The 14,911-nt window shown below is 32.5% G+C and overlaps 1 protein-coding gene across 1 annotated transcript in view; it reads right to left on the bottom strand.

The window, feature by feature from the left end:
- Positions 1-719: 719 nt before the first annotated feature.
- Positions 720-14,911, bottom strand: part of su(w[a]) (suppressor of white-apricot) — a 54,792-nt gene continuing 40,600 nt past the window's right edge. Inside the window, exons 12-13 of the mRNA XM_076481811.1 lie at positions 8,286-8,591; positions 720-854 (exon numbers count right to left, since the gene is read on the bottom strand). Of these exons, the coding sequence (XP_076337926.1) occupies positions 785-854; positions 8,286-8,591 (376 nt within the window). The 3' untranslated portion in view covers positions 720-784. The remainder of the gene's footprint in view (positions 855-8,285; positions 8,592-14,911) is intronic.

Here is a 14,911-nt window from a genome sequence, read left to right as displayed (position 1 = left end):
TTATTTTATGTTGGGATCTTGGATATATTGATATTACATTTATAGATTCAAAAATGGTTTTAGTTATTTGCATAAAAAAGTTACCTAAATTTTATTTTAAAATCTTAAACAACATCTTGTAGTGACTCCTTAAACAAGAAAAAAGTTATGAAACAAATAATAATAGGAAGTCTTAAATTGATAGTAATGTAAGAGTTGTGATCACACCCCACAACCAATATATTTAATCACACTACATTTAATTGAAAAAGAAGTGACATATAATTCTGTATCATTTCACTTCAAATTTATCAGTATGGCCTGATGCCATGGGGATGGTTGACCCAAGGTTCTTAAGTAAGATGCAAAGTGATAACACAGCCAAATACTGAATCACTATCATCACACTATTTTATCCTTTTGAAAATTATTAACTCTCTTCAACTGAAACTTGCAATTTACATAAAACCAGGTACTGAACTAATGGCACTTTATATCAACTTCTCTGAACATCTGAAAGGTTAAATAGTAGTTTTTATTTTTTTATATCTCAGAGTAATTATTTATCTTTTGATACCAAAAGGTAATAGAACTATTGTCATTTAATAATTAATTTAAATTGACTTTCCCGACATTTGGAAATATCTGAATTATAATGCTTCTTAAATCACAACTTCCCCTTTTACAAATAGATGTGAATAAGCATTATTAGGAAAGAAAAATCACTTTTGAAAAACAAAAAAGCTAATAAAATAGTTTATTTACATTACAATACACGTAACTGCTCACCAAAAATACAGACACTTTATTTTCGTCTACTTCTATCTGATACAGATCGTGACCAAGAACTACGTTTTTCTTTTGGAGAAGGAGACCTAGAGTAATGCAATAAATGGAGTAAATGAAACATTTTAACTACATAAAGCAAATCACCTTAGAGAATTAATGTAATGGAAAACAAATTTGGAGTTAGATTTATCGATTAGTATAAGGATTTATTATTCAAAATATATTTCATACTGAAATCTCAGGTGTGAATATATTCCCATTTCTACATGGAAAACAAGCTCCTCAAACACCAAATATGTTTGATACATTTATGATTTATAATAAAATTACAACCACTATATGACATGGATGTATAACTAAAATGTACACACCAACCTGGGTTTCACACACACTTGCTCTACAAATTATAAAAGTCACTGGTATTTCTCTTTTGTTTTGGTAATAACCTATTCATTTCAGAAACAATTTACCATAAGGAAAAGTTTGTTTTCAGCATTTAAACCAATTTGTATATTTGCAGAATTTTCTGTTCTTGTAGCTACTTCATTTGAAAGACAGCTACTTTAAAATAGTAATAAATATAATGACAGGCCTAAGAATGTAACAAGCTTTCCCTCTTTATTCAAATAAATTTTGCAATCAAAATATCTTAATTACACATATGGTATTTATGCTACTATATTATACTTTATGAAAGCTATTTCTTTCTTTCTTTTAGAAGTTGTGTACAAGTGTTTCAAAAACAACTTCAGTCAGCCTTTAAATCATGCCAAGCAAAGGCCACCATAAGACTAAGCTACTTTAAAATTACTAGTAGCAGCTTTTGCAATGAGAAAACCAACTACCAATGGTAAATGGAATGATCTTGGCAAAACGAACAGCAAATGAATTGGTAACATCCATTTATTACCATAATATAGCGTACAAAATAATTATATATTTGTGTTCTTTCAAGCCATGCAATTAAAGAAAGACTTTTGATGTAATAACTAAAACATTTTGAAAGAACTAGCTAGATCAATAAACAGAAGTTAGCATCAATTACAGAAAGAGGAAATTTTCCAATACCAATTTCAGGTCAATGGGACCAATGGAAACAAAGTATTTTGTTTAGAGAGAGTGCCACTGTGTACCTGTAAAGCATTTTACTTGTAGCCTGTTTGGCAATGATATAAAATAATTTAATGTAGCTTATGATACTATACATGACAATATTATTTCTGAGGGGGAGAAAATCTTCTAATGAAGAAAAATAAAAAAATGCTCACACAAGAAATTCTTCATAATTTACTAAAATGCCAAATATAGTTTTTAGTATTCAAAGTAATTGTTAAGAAAGAACATTTTCATACAGCACTTAATGAAATACCAAAATATTTAATTTATAAGTTCAGGAGTGGTTGAAATGTACCTAAACACAATGAGACAAAATGAAACAGTACTGTGGATATAACAGGGAAATCTGGACTATTTATTAAAGAAACTTTTTTCACGTATATGCCTTAATTTTAACTGCTATTAATACAATGAACAAAAAAAATTTCATGCCATCTCAGAATATCTTTGTCATCATAAAGGTCACTGGATGACCCTTTTGTTGCTGCACTTTATTTTGTAATTTTTTATATTAATTTATTCCTCAAGTTTGTTTTTTTTGCTAATGATGGTAACATTTTTATATCTGTAGCACAGACAGTAATAGATGGAGATTTGTATTACAAGCTGAAATACTCACCAGCTGGCAGAAAACATTTAAACTTAATTAAAACAATATAGGTTTAACAGCAGTCATATATTTCAGAGTAATAACTTGAACATAAACTTTATATTAAAATTTTAAACTCATAACAATGTTGTTTGGTGTTTATTGGCATAATGCAACTAGGCTATCTGTTGTAAACAAATGGTAAAAAAGTAAAATTATTATGCAAAATGTAAAAATAAATCAAGTTAAAAAAATGTCAAAAATTTATATAAAACATTTAAATTAATTGAAAAGGCCAAAACACAGTGCCACCACTGCCAATAACACTGTCTAACAACAGGGATTAACCTATAAAAAGACGTGTCTAAAACAGTGCTGTTACTCACTGTTTTAACAATGGCACAACAGTAAAATGTGGCATATCGTGACTTGAGTATCACACAGACCACACATTGATGAATCAGACCTAGATAAAAGAAAATGAGTTAAAAAAACTGTGACTAATGCATACTCTAGCTAGGACAACTTCCTCCTTCCAATCCTTCTGGAAAGAAAACAACCAAAGAACAGGTTTGATCTGAAAAAGCTTGTTACAATGTTCACTCCAAGTTGACTGCCAAAGCTGAACCTTCAATATAAGACCATAGTCATATACAGGATAGGCACAGTTGTAATGGTACTAGAACAGATGAACTTAGCCATAATATCAGTGAGCTTTGTTTCCACAAATACTGACGTAGCCAGGTATCCATAAAAACTGAAACAGAAGATAGAGAAAAATGGGCCATTTGTTGTTGAACATCAACAAGAACATGGTAAGAACTAATGCTAAGCAATTCCAGGGCTAGCAGAGAGTTAATGTAAATAGGACAATCTGTGTACTACATAGCTTCTACATGATCCAGAGAAAGAAAAATGGCATACAACTCATAAGTGAATAGAGAAACTGTAGAGGAGATCCCATGAGCAACCACTGAGCTACATAAACCATGGCAGATCCCACAGAAGCACCTGATTTTGAACCATCAGTATAAACAGGAATGGAAGAATGTTTGGCAAAAAAAGATGGTACTTTCAATCAAGAGTATCTGTCCTCTTCAGACGACTAAAAGAAAGGTCACATTTGCGGATGATAATAAGCCATGGTGGGATGGGCTGATCAGTGGAGATAACAATGTGATTTAACGACACACCCAATTCAGCCAGCTACCCCTGGGTATAATAGCCAAAGGGAAGAATGGCTAACAGTCTATTTTGATAAAGTACAGTCCACAGATAAAGGAAGATACAACCAGAGGTGGGAAGCTGTGGTAAGGGCTGAAGTTTAATAGCACACTGCAAAGAAAGCTGCAAATGGCAGAGGCAAAGAGGGGGTACATGGGACTAAGTTTATAAACTCTATATTGGAGAAGTGCAAAGTCAAAACTCCACATGGTGAATGGGGTCCAGCAGCTTCAATGCCGAGGTTCTAGCAGAAACATAGACCAGAAACCCATGGTCCAGTTTGGAGCAAATAAAGGTGTGATATATCCTGAAAATAGAACATCAATCCACACCCCAAGAGATGGAAAAAGAGGACACAGAAATGCAAAGGGTTTTATAGAAAGAAAAGGTTAAACTGTTTACTATGATCCACTTCAACAAGTGCTTGAGGGCAATCTGAAGCTGTCACTCAATAAGCCTTATGTTTGATAACTGATGTGAGATGTAGAAATCGTTGACATAAAGCCTACTTACAACAGTAGGAGGAAGTTGTGTAGCGATAGCATTAATCTTGATACTGAAAAGTGTGACACACACAATACAGCCCAAGGACTCCAAGTTCCTGTGGAAAAGAATGGGAAAGTGTTGAACCCACATGAACTTGGAATCACCTGTCTGGTTAAAAGTTCCAGATAAAAATGGGTAAATGGCTACACCACTCATAGGAGTCGAAGATCTGCAAAATTTTTGGACTCTATGTAGTATCATAAGCCTTTTCAAAGTCAAAGAACACTGAAACAAGATGTTCTTTCTTGAGGAAGGCTTCCTTAATCAATGTTTAAATTCAAATTAAGTGAACCATAGGACAATGGTTAAGGCTTCCTTAATCAATGTTTAAATTCAAATTAAGTGAACCATAGGACAATACCCTGGCACCAAGCATCAGGGATGTCATTTTCTTGCCAGATATGGTTAAAAATAACCAGTAGAATAGCAAGAGAGGCAGAAGAAAGATGGCACAGCATTTCATATTGAAGATCAACTGCGAGACTGATGAAGAGCAAGCTTGAGTTCCACCAATGTTAAGGGGTGATTGATCTGCCCGAGACTTGACAGCCAAGAAATGGGGATAAGAAACAGAAGTGCCAGATGCAAGAGAAAAACTCCCACATAGAGTATAGGTAATGCTCTGGACAAATATATTTGTAAAAACGGCTGGTTTGTGTTGAGAAAATTTTTTATGTAAAGGAGCGAACAACATTTCGACCTTCTTCGGTCATCGTCAGGTTCACAAAGAAGGAAAGAGGTAAATGACCAATAGCTGACCACATGTTTGAAGAGGGTTGTGTAACTGAGTGTAGGAATGTAGAGGGTGTGCTTAGCTATCTCAACCCAAACCAGATGTTTTTACATATATATTTTTCTCTACAAGTGGGCTTTCTCATCTTCACTGAATGCTCTGGACACTAGCAACATCCTGTCCATTGGAGAGTAAGATGTAAAGGGAAGTACATTTCCCACTAACCTTCCAAATCTTGTCCCATATGATTTTTGAACTGGTAGTAGAAGAGATGCTAGCTGTGAACTTGATCTATGTGTCTTTTTGGTTTTGATGTCTATGCTGTCACCTTGACAGTATCACTGTATCAATGTGGTTATTTTTATTTACATGGAGGATCCTTTAGTTTATGACCATGCCATTTTTCTTTATTAGGAGGAGGTCTGTAGATATAGGTTCTAGAGACTGAGGGCATGAACGAATAATCATTTTACATCTTGGGACTGAAAAAGATAGACCTGAGAAGATGGCAGAACTCAGAGCCAAAAGAAACAGACCCAATCAGTCACTACAAGGAATGTTGTACACAAAAACAGGAGTAGATGTTGACTTGTTAACTCACTTATTCATAGACTCTTCATATGGTTTGAGAACAACTTTGATGGAGGCATGAAAAGATCTGCCTGAATTCCCACTGTCCAAAAGTGAGTCAGGGGTTAACCATTTTCAAACACTGTACCTCTTCCTCCTCCACTCACGTGGGAACAGTCTAATTAGCATTTATGGGCATCATGGTCTTTGCCACTATAATGAGTACATCACAGAACCACAACAAGCAAATGTCCGACCCACTGACACCGGGAACATCTAAGAGGGTTGGGAACATTCCCACACGTGTCCAAAATGAAGATTGAGACAATAACTTCTGATCCTCAGGGTAAGAAATGTTGTTAACCATTTTCAAACACTGTACCTCTTCCTCCTCCACTCACTTAGGGAAAAATTAGTAGCAAGAGGGGTGGGAACAGTCTAATTAGCATTTATGGGCATCATGGTCTTTGCCACTATAATGAGTACATCACAGAACCACAACAAGATGCCATCAAATGTCCGACCCACTGACACCGGGAACATCTAAGAGGGTTGGGAACATTTCCACTGTAGTAGTGGAACGTAGCAGAGCAGCACGTGTCCAAAATGAAGATTGAGACAATAACTTCTGATCCTCAGGGTAAGAAATGTTGTTAACCATTTTCAAACACTGTACCTCTTCCTCCTCCACTCACTTAGGGAAAAATTAGTAGCAAGAGGGGTGGGAACAGTCTAATTAGCATTTATGGGCATCATGGTCTTTGCCACTATAATGAGTACATCACAGAACCACAACAAGATGCCATCAAATGTCCGACCCACTGACACCGGGAACATCTAAGAGGGTTGGGAACATATGGCTATGCTCTACAGTTTAGATATCCTATCTTGACAGTGGCATGTGAACATGGCAACTTAAACTTCAAAATTAGTACATTAATAGGCAGCACAATTCCATTCTTAAGTGCAGACAAACATCACATTGTAGAAAAAAACTCCTTGGATGAAGAAATCAGCTAAGATTTCCCACTCTGGTATATTCTTCAAATACCCATGAAAAATAAACAGTTGTGAGAAATTCAAAGGGGCATTGAGAGTAATCTTAATGGGTATATCCCCTATGGCCTTTGTATTCAAATGGAATTCACTGTGTTTTGTAGATGTTCCTTGACCGTAGCAAGCACCTCTAATCCCTTCTGAATTAATAAAAAAAAGGGCAGACATGTGTCTTAAAAGTTTGTCAGATAAGAAAAGAAAAATCAGAAAACAAGGTGCAAGATCAAGTGAAGTTGAAGATCAGCAGTCAGAGTCGTCAAAGGCATGGTCATTTACCAATGATCTGTGTTTTACAATTTGTTTTATAGGGGGGATTCATAGTAAAAGGAGAATGATTCAGTGCCCACTGACCCCATCCATCTTCAAGTCCAACAATGGGATGCACTACAATGCCAAACAAAATCACTGCAGCAATGCCAGGCTTTTGTGAGCACTGTATCAAAACACTAAGCATCAGACAGTGTCCACAACATGTTGGGAATGCCCAATACTGGTACTCAGTTGACTCTAGCCCAACAGGACCATTTTACTGACCCTGGGGGAGCCACCCATTTACAGGAATTCAAGGCCAAAGTGGTGAGTTGGGGTTCAACCCCTCAAAAATCAGGATCCTCTCCTTCACAAACTGCCACACATGGCAAACACGTGGGTGGATGTTCAGATCCCAGAGAAGGTAAACTGAAAATACAGAAACTTTCCTGGGATGTCCCCTCATCAGGTATGGAATCCACATGGAGGACAAATTATAACAAAGTTTTACCATAAACAATATTTGCAATTTGCTTTTAATATATCAGCAAATAAAGATTTTGAGGTGATACCACCCTTGAACACCCTACACGATCTCATTGATAATGAGAAAAGCATGGTTGCTTGAAAAGCAATCCAGCAACTTTTATACTTTGAAATCTCGTTATAATATTCAACATTTTCTAAAGTGTTAATCTTCCAAGATTGATTGAAATTGACTCAATAAGCTATGACTAATTAACCAAAAGGCTTTACAAAATAAAAATAAGTTTAAGTTCAATTTAGAACCTTTTACACAATTCAGTGTTTACATACAAATTTTGATTGGGACTGGCCCAACAGGCTTGACAGAGTTAGGGTTCAAACAAAGATGTATTTTATCTTCACAGACATAAATATGTGATAACTGAAGTATTACAAAAAGACCCTAGACATGGCAGTAATAGTGATCACATGATAAAATTCATGCATTATAGAACATGTAACAAGAATAATAATAAAAATAAAACAACAACATGAAATCAGTTGTTAAATAATATAAATTCTAATCTTAACATTTCAGATGTAGTTTTATTTTGCAGGTGATTTGAAAGGAATGTTTATAAAACTTGATGTTGTCATGTGCTCTTTTAAAAAAACATGTAATACTGGACTGGAAACAACTAAAATCCATACCAAGATCTTTTACCACATTGAAAGTCTAGACAGATCATCTGGATAACATTATCAATTTCGGTGAACTGATGAGGGCTCACTCTGAAATTGCTGCAGCACTTGGCTGACCAAGATATAGTATTTGTAATTCAGTATAAGCAAACACTTTTGCATTTCATTATTAGGTAACTTTTATAATAAATAATATTAAGAATACATGAAAGACATGAAAAATAACTAATCTTTTTATTTTTTTAAAAATAGATATAATATTCTTACCTGCGAACTTGAGAGTATGCAAGTGGTGGAGTTTTTGGTCTTTTTCCTTTTGAGTGTGACCTTCCTCTAGAACGGGAACGAGATCTGTTTCTCACTTTCTTGTGCTTACTCTTTGCAGGTGATTTAGACCTGGACTTTCTATGAGATCTGGAAGACTTCTTTGATTTAGAATGAGATTTTGAAGATGACTTTACTGGCTCCATGGCATCATCATGAGCCAAAAGAACAGGAAGAGGCTTTGATGATATTCTTTGTTGTGTTATTTCATATTGTGGTGATGAATGGGTAGAAGATACAGGACTGTTTCTGCAAATGAAATGTTCTGAGAATACAAAACTTTAAAAAAACAATAAAAAAAAACATAGGATCAGTGCTAAATATTTTAAAGATAACTAAAAAGAATAATAGTTTATTTATTTATTTAATGCAAGAACAAGTTATAACTTACTTACACCAGAATAAATATAACAAGTAGTATTGTAAAATCTGATCTATTGCCTGTTGTAAAGGCAAGTTAACATTTTGTATTAGGGATAGGAAAATAAAAACTCTATAATGGAATTCAACTGTGAAAACAAAAATACTAGTAATGATTTCATGGCTTTGTTTTTTACAGCAAAATATTAATTACAGATGAAGACATGGATACATAAAAATGGGCAAAGCAATTAATCAAAAAAAACAAATAAGTGATTAATTGAAGTTAATAATTTCAATCAACACATTTCTTCAATTATTGTAGTAATCAATTAATGTCACAAATATACAATTAATTGAAGGAAAGGCAACTGGCTGGTAGCAAGCACCACCAATACTCCCACTAGTACATTGTTAAATAAAGCATAAACTTGTTTTTATAATTTTGTTTGGTGACTGTATTACATAGCATTATATAAAAAGGCAGAGGTCTGGACTCCCACCAATTTTTTCCAGAAATTAATAACTATTCTTCATTGTTGTTTTAGCAACCAAGGATCTGGGCCACTTAATTTTTTAAGATAAATTATTTTTTTAATCATGTAAAGTGGTGGATCTACAGTAATATTAATGTGAATTTATAACTTATGCTGATAAAAGATTAGTGACTTCAACTGTAAAGAGCAATTAGTGGTAATTTTTAAAGTGAAATTATCACACATTGTACTGTAATAATGGAGTACAGAAGAATAATTTGTCTTTTCAATTACATTCTTAAGTATCTGAACCAGTCTGTGTGGACTTTGATGAAAAAGACAAATATTTAATCCTTTGACTGTGGCTTAGGAAATTTTGTAAACCACACACTGTATACAGGTCATCCACATTCAACTACAAGATGTTGATTGTACCCTATATGAGTTAAGCTTTGGACACAATTGTGATAACAGTGCAACAAACATATATATATATATATACACATTTGACTTTTTTATTGTTGAAATTTATCACCAACAAGTCATAGACACTTACAATGAAGAATCCATCCATACATAAAAACATGACAAAGCTGTTACGCTAATACATATATACAAGTTGTTTATCTTACTGATTTCTAAGCACTTGTTTGATAGTTTATTCTAGCCAAAATTGTAACATGTATGCCTATTAAATTCAGATTTTCACAAAATTACTTGTTACATATAAAGGAAGTTTTAATGACACAAAACATAAAAACATCCTGTTCCTAAAGTGTATATGTAACAAGATACACTGGCTTAACCCTACCTCCATGGGTCAAAGGCTATGTTAAAAAATGTGATGACATGCAATGAAAAATTTTATCGAACTACTATTTTATGAATTCATGTCAATTAAAATATATATGTAAAAACAGCTTGTTTGGATTGAGAAAATTTTTTACGTAGAGGAGCGAACGTTTCAACCTTCTTCGATCATCGCCAGTTTCACAAAGAAAGAGTTAACTGACCAGAAGCTGACCACATGTTTGAAAGGGGTTGTGTAGAGGGCATGTTAGATGTTTGAATATATAATTTTATATTATTTATTACAATATGCCTATCCAACATGCAAAGTAATTTTCATTTTAAGATTAAAAATAATTTTATGGATCAGAAAATATTACAAATTTCATGTGCAAAACCTTTATAATACTCAAACAGTTTTATCAAACATTTCTTAAAAACACAATATTTTGTTATTTTCACTAACAACTCTCTGTATGGGTTCAGTCGATTTTATCAATCTTGTAATCACCATATAAAATTAGGAAATTAATATTTTTTTTTGCATTCTATGATGACTACGTTATAAAACGAAAACATAAATGTTTAGACTAAATAGCTTAAATCTCATAACATTATGCATTTATATATATTTATTACTTTTAATTATATTGACTTCTCAGTTGTACCTGACTAACAATGTAGAAGTTACAGTGATGCATCATCTGTGTACTCATATTACCAATAATATAAAACTGACCATTAGTTTTTACAAAGTCAGGTATTTTGGCTATGTTTCAGTAAATTTGAATTTGGTAAAACACACTCACATTTCAGTTATTAAAAATTTTATATGTATATTGATTATTACTATTTACAGACATGTTCTTGAAACTTATTTTTATTGAAACATAGAGCAATAACTATAGCAAACAATTATCTCTTCTAGTTACAACCTTTGTACTCAGTCACCTTAAAAAAATTTGCACATGGAAGATGTGAAATAAAAATTTATTTTAGGTTTTATTTATACATTTGAATAACCTAGAAACTCATAAACTACTTCATCAATATTTCAGAATTCCATTATAATTTATCAAGTTTAATAACTAAGCTATATTTGTGTATAAAAAAATATGAAATCTCAAACAGACTAAAGACTCAAATTACTAGTATGAAGGCTTGTCTTCAAAGAAAGAGATACTGCCATTATATTTGAAAATGACTGAGCTTCTGATTGGTTATTTAGATGTCACATATACAAGATAACATATATAAAGGACCTTTCCTGAAAAGGAAAGGGGTGAGCAGGGATCACTATGTTTGATTCTCAGCAAATAGAAAAGATAAAAGATTATTATTTTAAATCTAGCCATTCAATACTGGCAATTTGAGCTCCTAGATCATACAAAACTGTAGACTTTGTATTTTGAAATCATTAACATCTAATTATAAAACTATTATTCAACACGCCACATGACACACAAAAATCAACATTTAGATGTGTTTATGTAATATTTACTTTTAAATTAAATTATGTATAATATGAAAATTGAATTATAATCTACAGTTTGATACAAAACATAAGAAGATAATGATAAAACAGTAGTTCAATAAATTTTAAATGCAAGTCAACAAACATGATGACATGACATTTGATCCCTAACCTATAGTGGTAGGGTTAAATAATGCACCAAAGGAAACAAAATATCAGTTAAAAATCAGACAATGTTCCATAACCATCATAATTTTTCTGGCTTTCTACCTATGTGACAAGAGCAATTAAAAATTCAGCACAGCTTGTTAATGTGTTTTCCATTGAAATAAAGCTGAAATTGAAAGTGAAACTGCCAAACAATGCAATCAATCAATTGATAGATTACAACATTAGCTTTATACTGGTTATATATAATATAGTATTAAATATAAAAAGGAACCACTGACAAATTCTGAAAGAGAGAATGTGACAGGTGGGCACGGCAAGAGTAAATCTGATGTTACATTTTGTTGTTCTGTAACTAAAGAAGATTGAAGGCTATGAAAATTATGTTTTGCCAAAGCAGTGATGATGTTATAATGACTAATTTATGTTAAATTTCATACATCTTTGATGAGAGGTAAATAAATTAGAGATGATGCCTAGAAAGAAAATTTCTCAATTCTCCCACTAAGGGAAATTCAGGATTTTGTCTTAATACTGCCTTATAAAACTAAGAACTTGAAAACCATATATTACTAAAATTAGGATTATTAGCTACATTTCTTTGCCAAATTTATTCATATATCATGATAAAAAATCACCTTAATTAAATGTTGAATGTAACCCTTTTAAACCTCATGAAATGTGGAGAAGAAGATGCCCAAAGCAAGACAGTCAAGATTAAAATGTCATTATCGATAAATCCACATCTTAATTTACTTCACTCACACCTAACTTCATTATTGATCTTTACGGTATACCAGAAGAAATTAATTTAATAGCAATCCACAAATAAACTCTGATTAAAACAATGTTTAACACAACATACTTTGCCTTCATGCCATGACTCAAAAAGCAATCAGATTTGTCAGTAAAGCAGAAAGTTTGCATAAACATTTTATCTGATGCTGGTTAAACTCTCCAACAAATTGCTGAAGACTTGAAATGCTCCTCCAAACACTGTGAAGTACATCCTCGGTTGTAAGAGACAACATGTAAACTCAATGACACTGATGTTAAGTATCTATTTATGCAGCCTTCAGAACAGAAGGAAGACTACCACTTATCTCAAGCATGAAATAAATGACCATGAACCAAATAACAGAAGTGTCCAGATCTACATTCTCAAAGTTAAAAAACCTTTCCTTCGATCTCTAGATATTATGGAGACTGAAATTTGCTAAAAATGTACAAAAACTGGATTGCTGATGATTGGAAAAGGGTATTATGGATGAATGAGCCCAGGTTTGAAATATCTGGTTCAAAGTGTAGATTGTGCATCTGACAGAAGGAAGGCAAAAAATGCTTAATTCAGTGCATGTCACCTACCATAAAGCTTGAGGAAGGCAGTGTGATAGTTTGGAGGTGTTTATCCACTGAGGTGACAGGAGATACTTGAAATAGATGGAATAATAGAGTAGTGTAAGTATCATCAGATACTGGTCCTTCACAATTTGCCTAATAATTTGCATATTATTAGTAAAGGATTCTACTACAAAGAAGATGATGACCCCAAACTATGCAGAAATTATTTAGCTGAGAAAGATGAAGACTGAGTCATTCAAATAATGCAATGGTCTCCATAGGGCCCTGATCTCAAACCAATCGAGCAGATGTGGGATTTGACAGATCAGAAACTTGACAAATCAAAAGTTACTTTCAAAGAAATTTTATGAGAGTATATTAGAGATTTTTGGAGTAAAATCCCAAAGGACACTTTGATTAAATGTTTCAACAATGCCTGCAAGACTATCTGCAGTTATAAGAGCAAAAGGGGGACATACAAAATACTGGCTGTTTGCTGAAGCCAAGCACTTCCACAGAGTTTCTATTCTACTAAACATGAATTTAATAAAATTTTGATGTTTCACCCGTGATTTACCTTCCATTGTTCTTTAAAAGTAGCCTCAAATCTAATTTTTGACTTTGTCCTAACACTTTTGCACATTATTGTTCTATAAATTTATTTTCTGAGAATTATAATAAATTATAGATGGTGAGTTTGTCATGGGTTCAGTATAATATACATGAATTCATCTACACATATGCACATATTAAGTATTTGCACTAAAATTTTTATACAGCACATTTACCTTCACAAAACTTGATGGACAGACTTTTAGTAAAGATTACATGTATAATGTATACCAAAAATATGTTTTATAAAATATTTTTACTAAAGGTTTGTTTATGAAAATAGAATTGTTTTGTTACTAATCTAAGTGCAAAGTGATTTCATGTTATGATTAAAAGAACTATTACTTGTCCCAAAACCTCAAATATTATTTGTGTAATCTCTAAAACCTCCAACATACATTTCAAATGTTTAAGAAATACTTTATATTTTGTTATTTTCTACACTCTATGTAGGGTCACTTGACCAACCTTGTAAGTGTAATAAAAAATTAGGAAATGGATATAAATTATAATTTGTTTGTGCTAGAATGACTACATATTATAACACGAAAATACAAATGTTCAGTCTAAGCAGCTTAAGTTTTATAATATTATATATTTACATATATATTTATTATTTTTTATTACATTGACCTTCCAATTATGTCTAGCTAACATTACATAGCTTACATTGACAGGGTGCACATACATTCAGGTCAGGTAATCAGTAATATTAAACTGACCTATAGTCTCCCCTGTCTTGACTGTGTTTTAGTGGACTAGCATTTTGTAATATATAGTCAAATTTCAATTATTATACATTATATATATGTATAGAGACTATTACAGTTTAGATTAATAATTAAATTTATTGTTTTTTAATATAGAACAATAAATCAAGAAGTAAAACAAACAATTATCTCTTCTTGCTATAACCTTTGTACTCAGCTGCTGTTGGAAAAAAAGCTGCTAAGTCTTTTAAAATTTTGTACCTGGAGAATATCAAGAAATTTTTTTTAGATTTTATGTATACAGTTGAATAACCATAAAAACCATAGATAACTATAGTGCTATAGTAGAATTCCACTACAATTTATGTAGCTCAGCAACTAAGATGAACTTAGATTTAAAAAAAAATATGAAACTTTGAGCAGGCTAAAGACAACACTTACCTCATTGAAATATTGGATCAAAAAAATGTTGTAGCATTTTCAAAAATTAAAATGGTGGGGAAACCTCTCCTGGGACATTCTAAGCTGCTGATTGGTTATTCAAATGTCATTTATTAAAAGTAAGTGCACATAAGGAACTGTTTCCAAAAATGGAAAGATGTGAATGGGACCACAGCATTTGATTCCGTACATATGCCA

This window comes from Tachypleus tridentatus, chromosome 13, assembly GCF_004210375.1.
Source record: "Tachypleus tridentatus isolate NWPU-2018 chromosome 13, ASM421037v1, whole genome shotgun sequence".
Lineage (NCBI taxonomy): Eukaryota > Metazoa > Arthropoda > Merostomata > Xiphosura > Limulidae > Tachypleus > Tachypleus tridentatus.
This window is presented reverse-complemented; position numbering and strand designations above follow the sequence as displayed.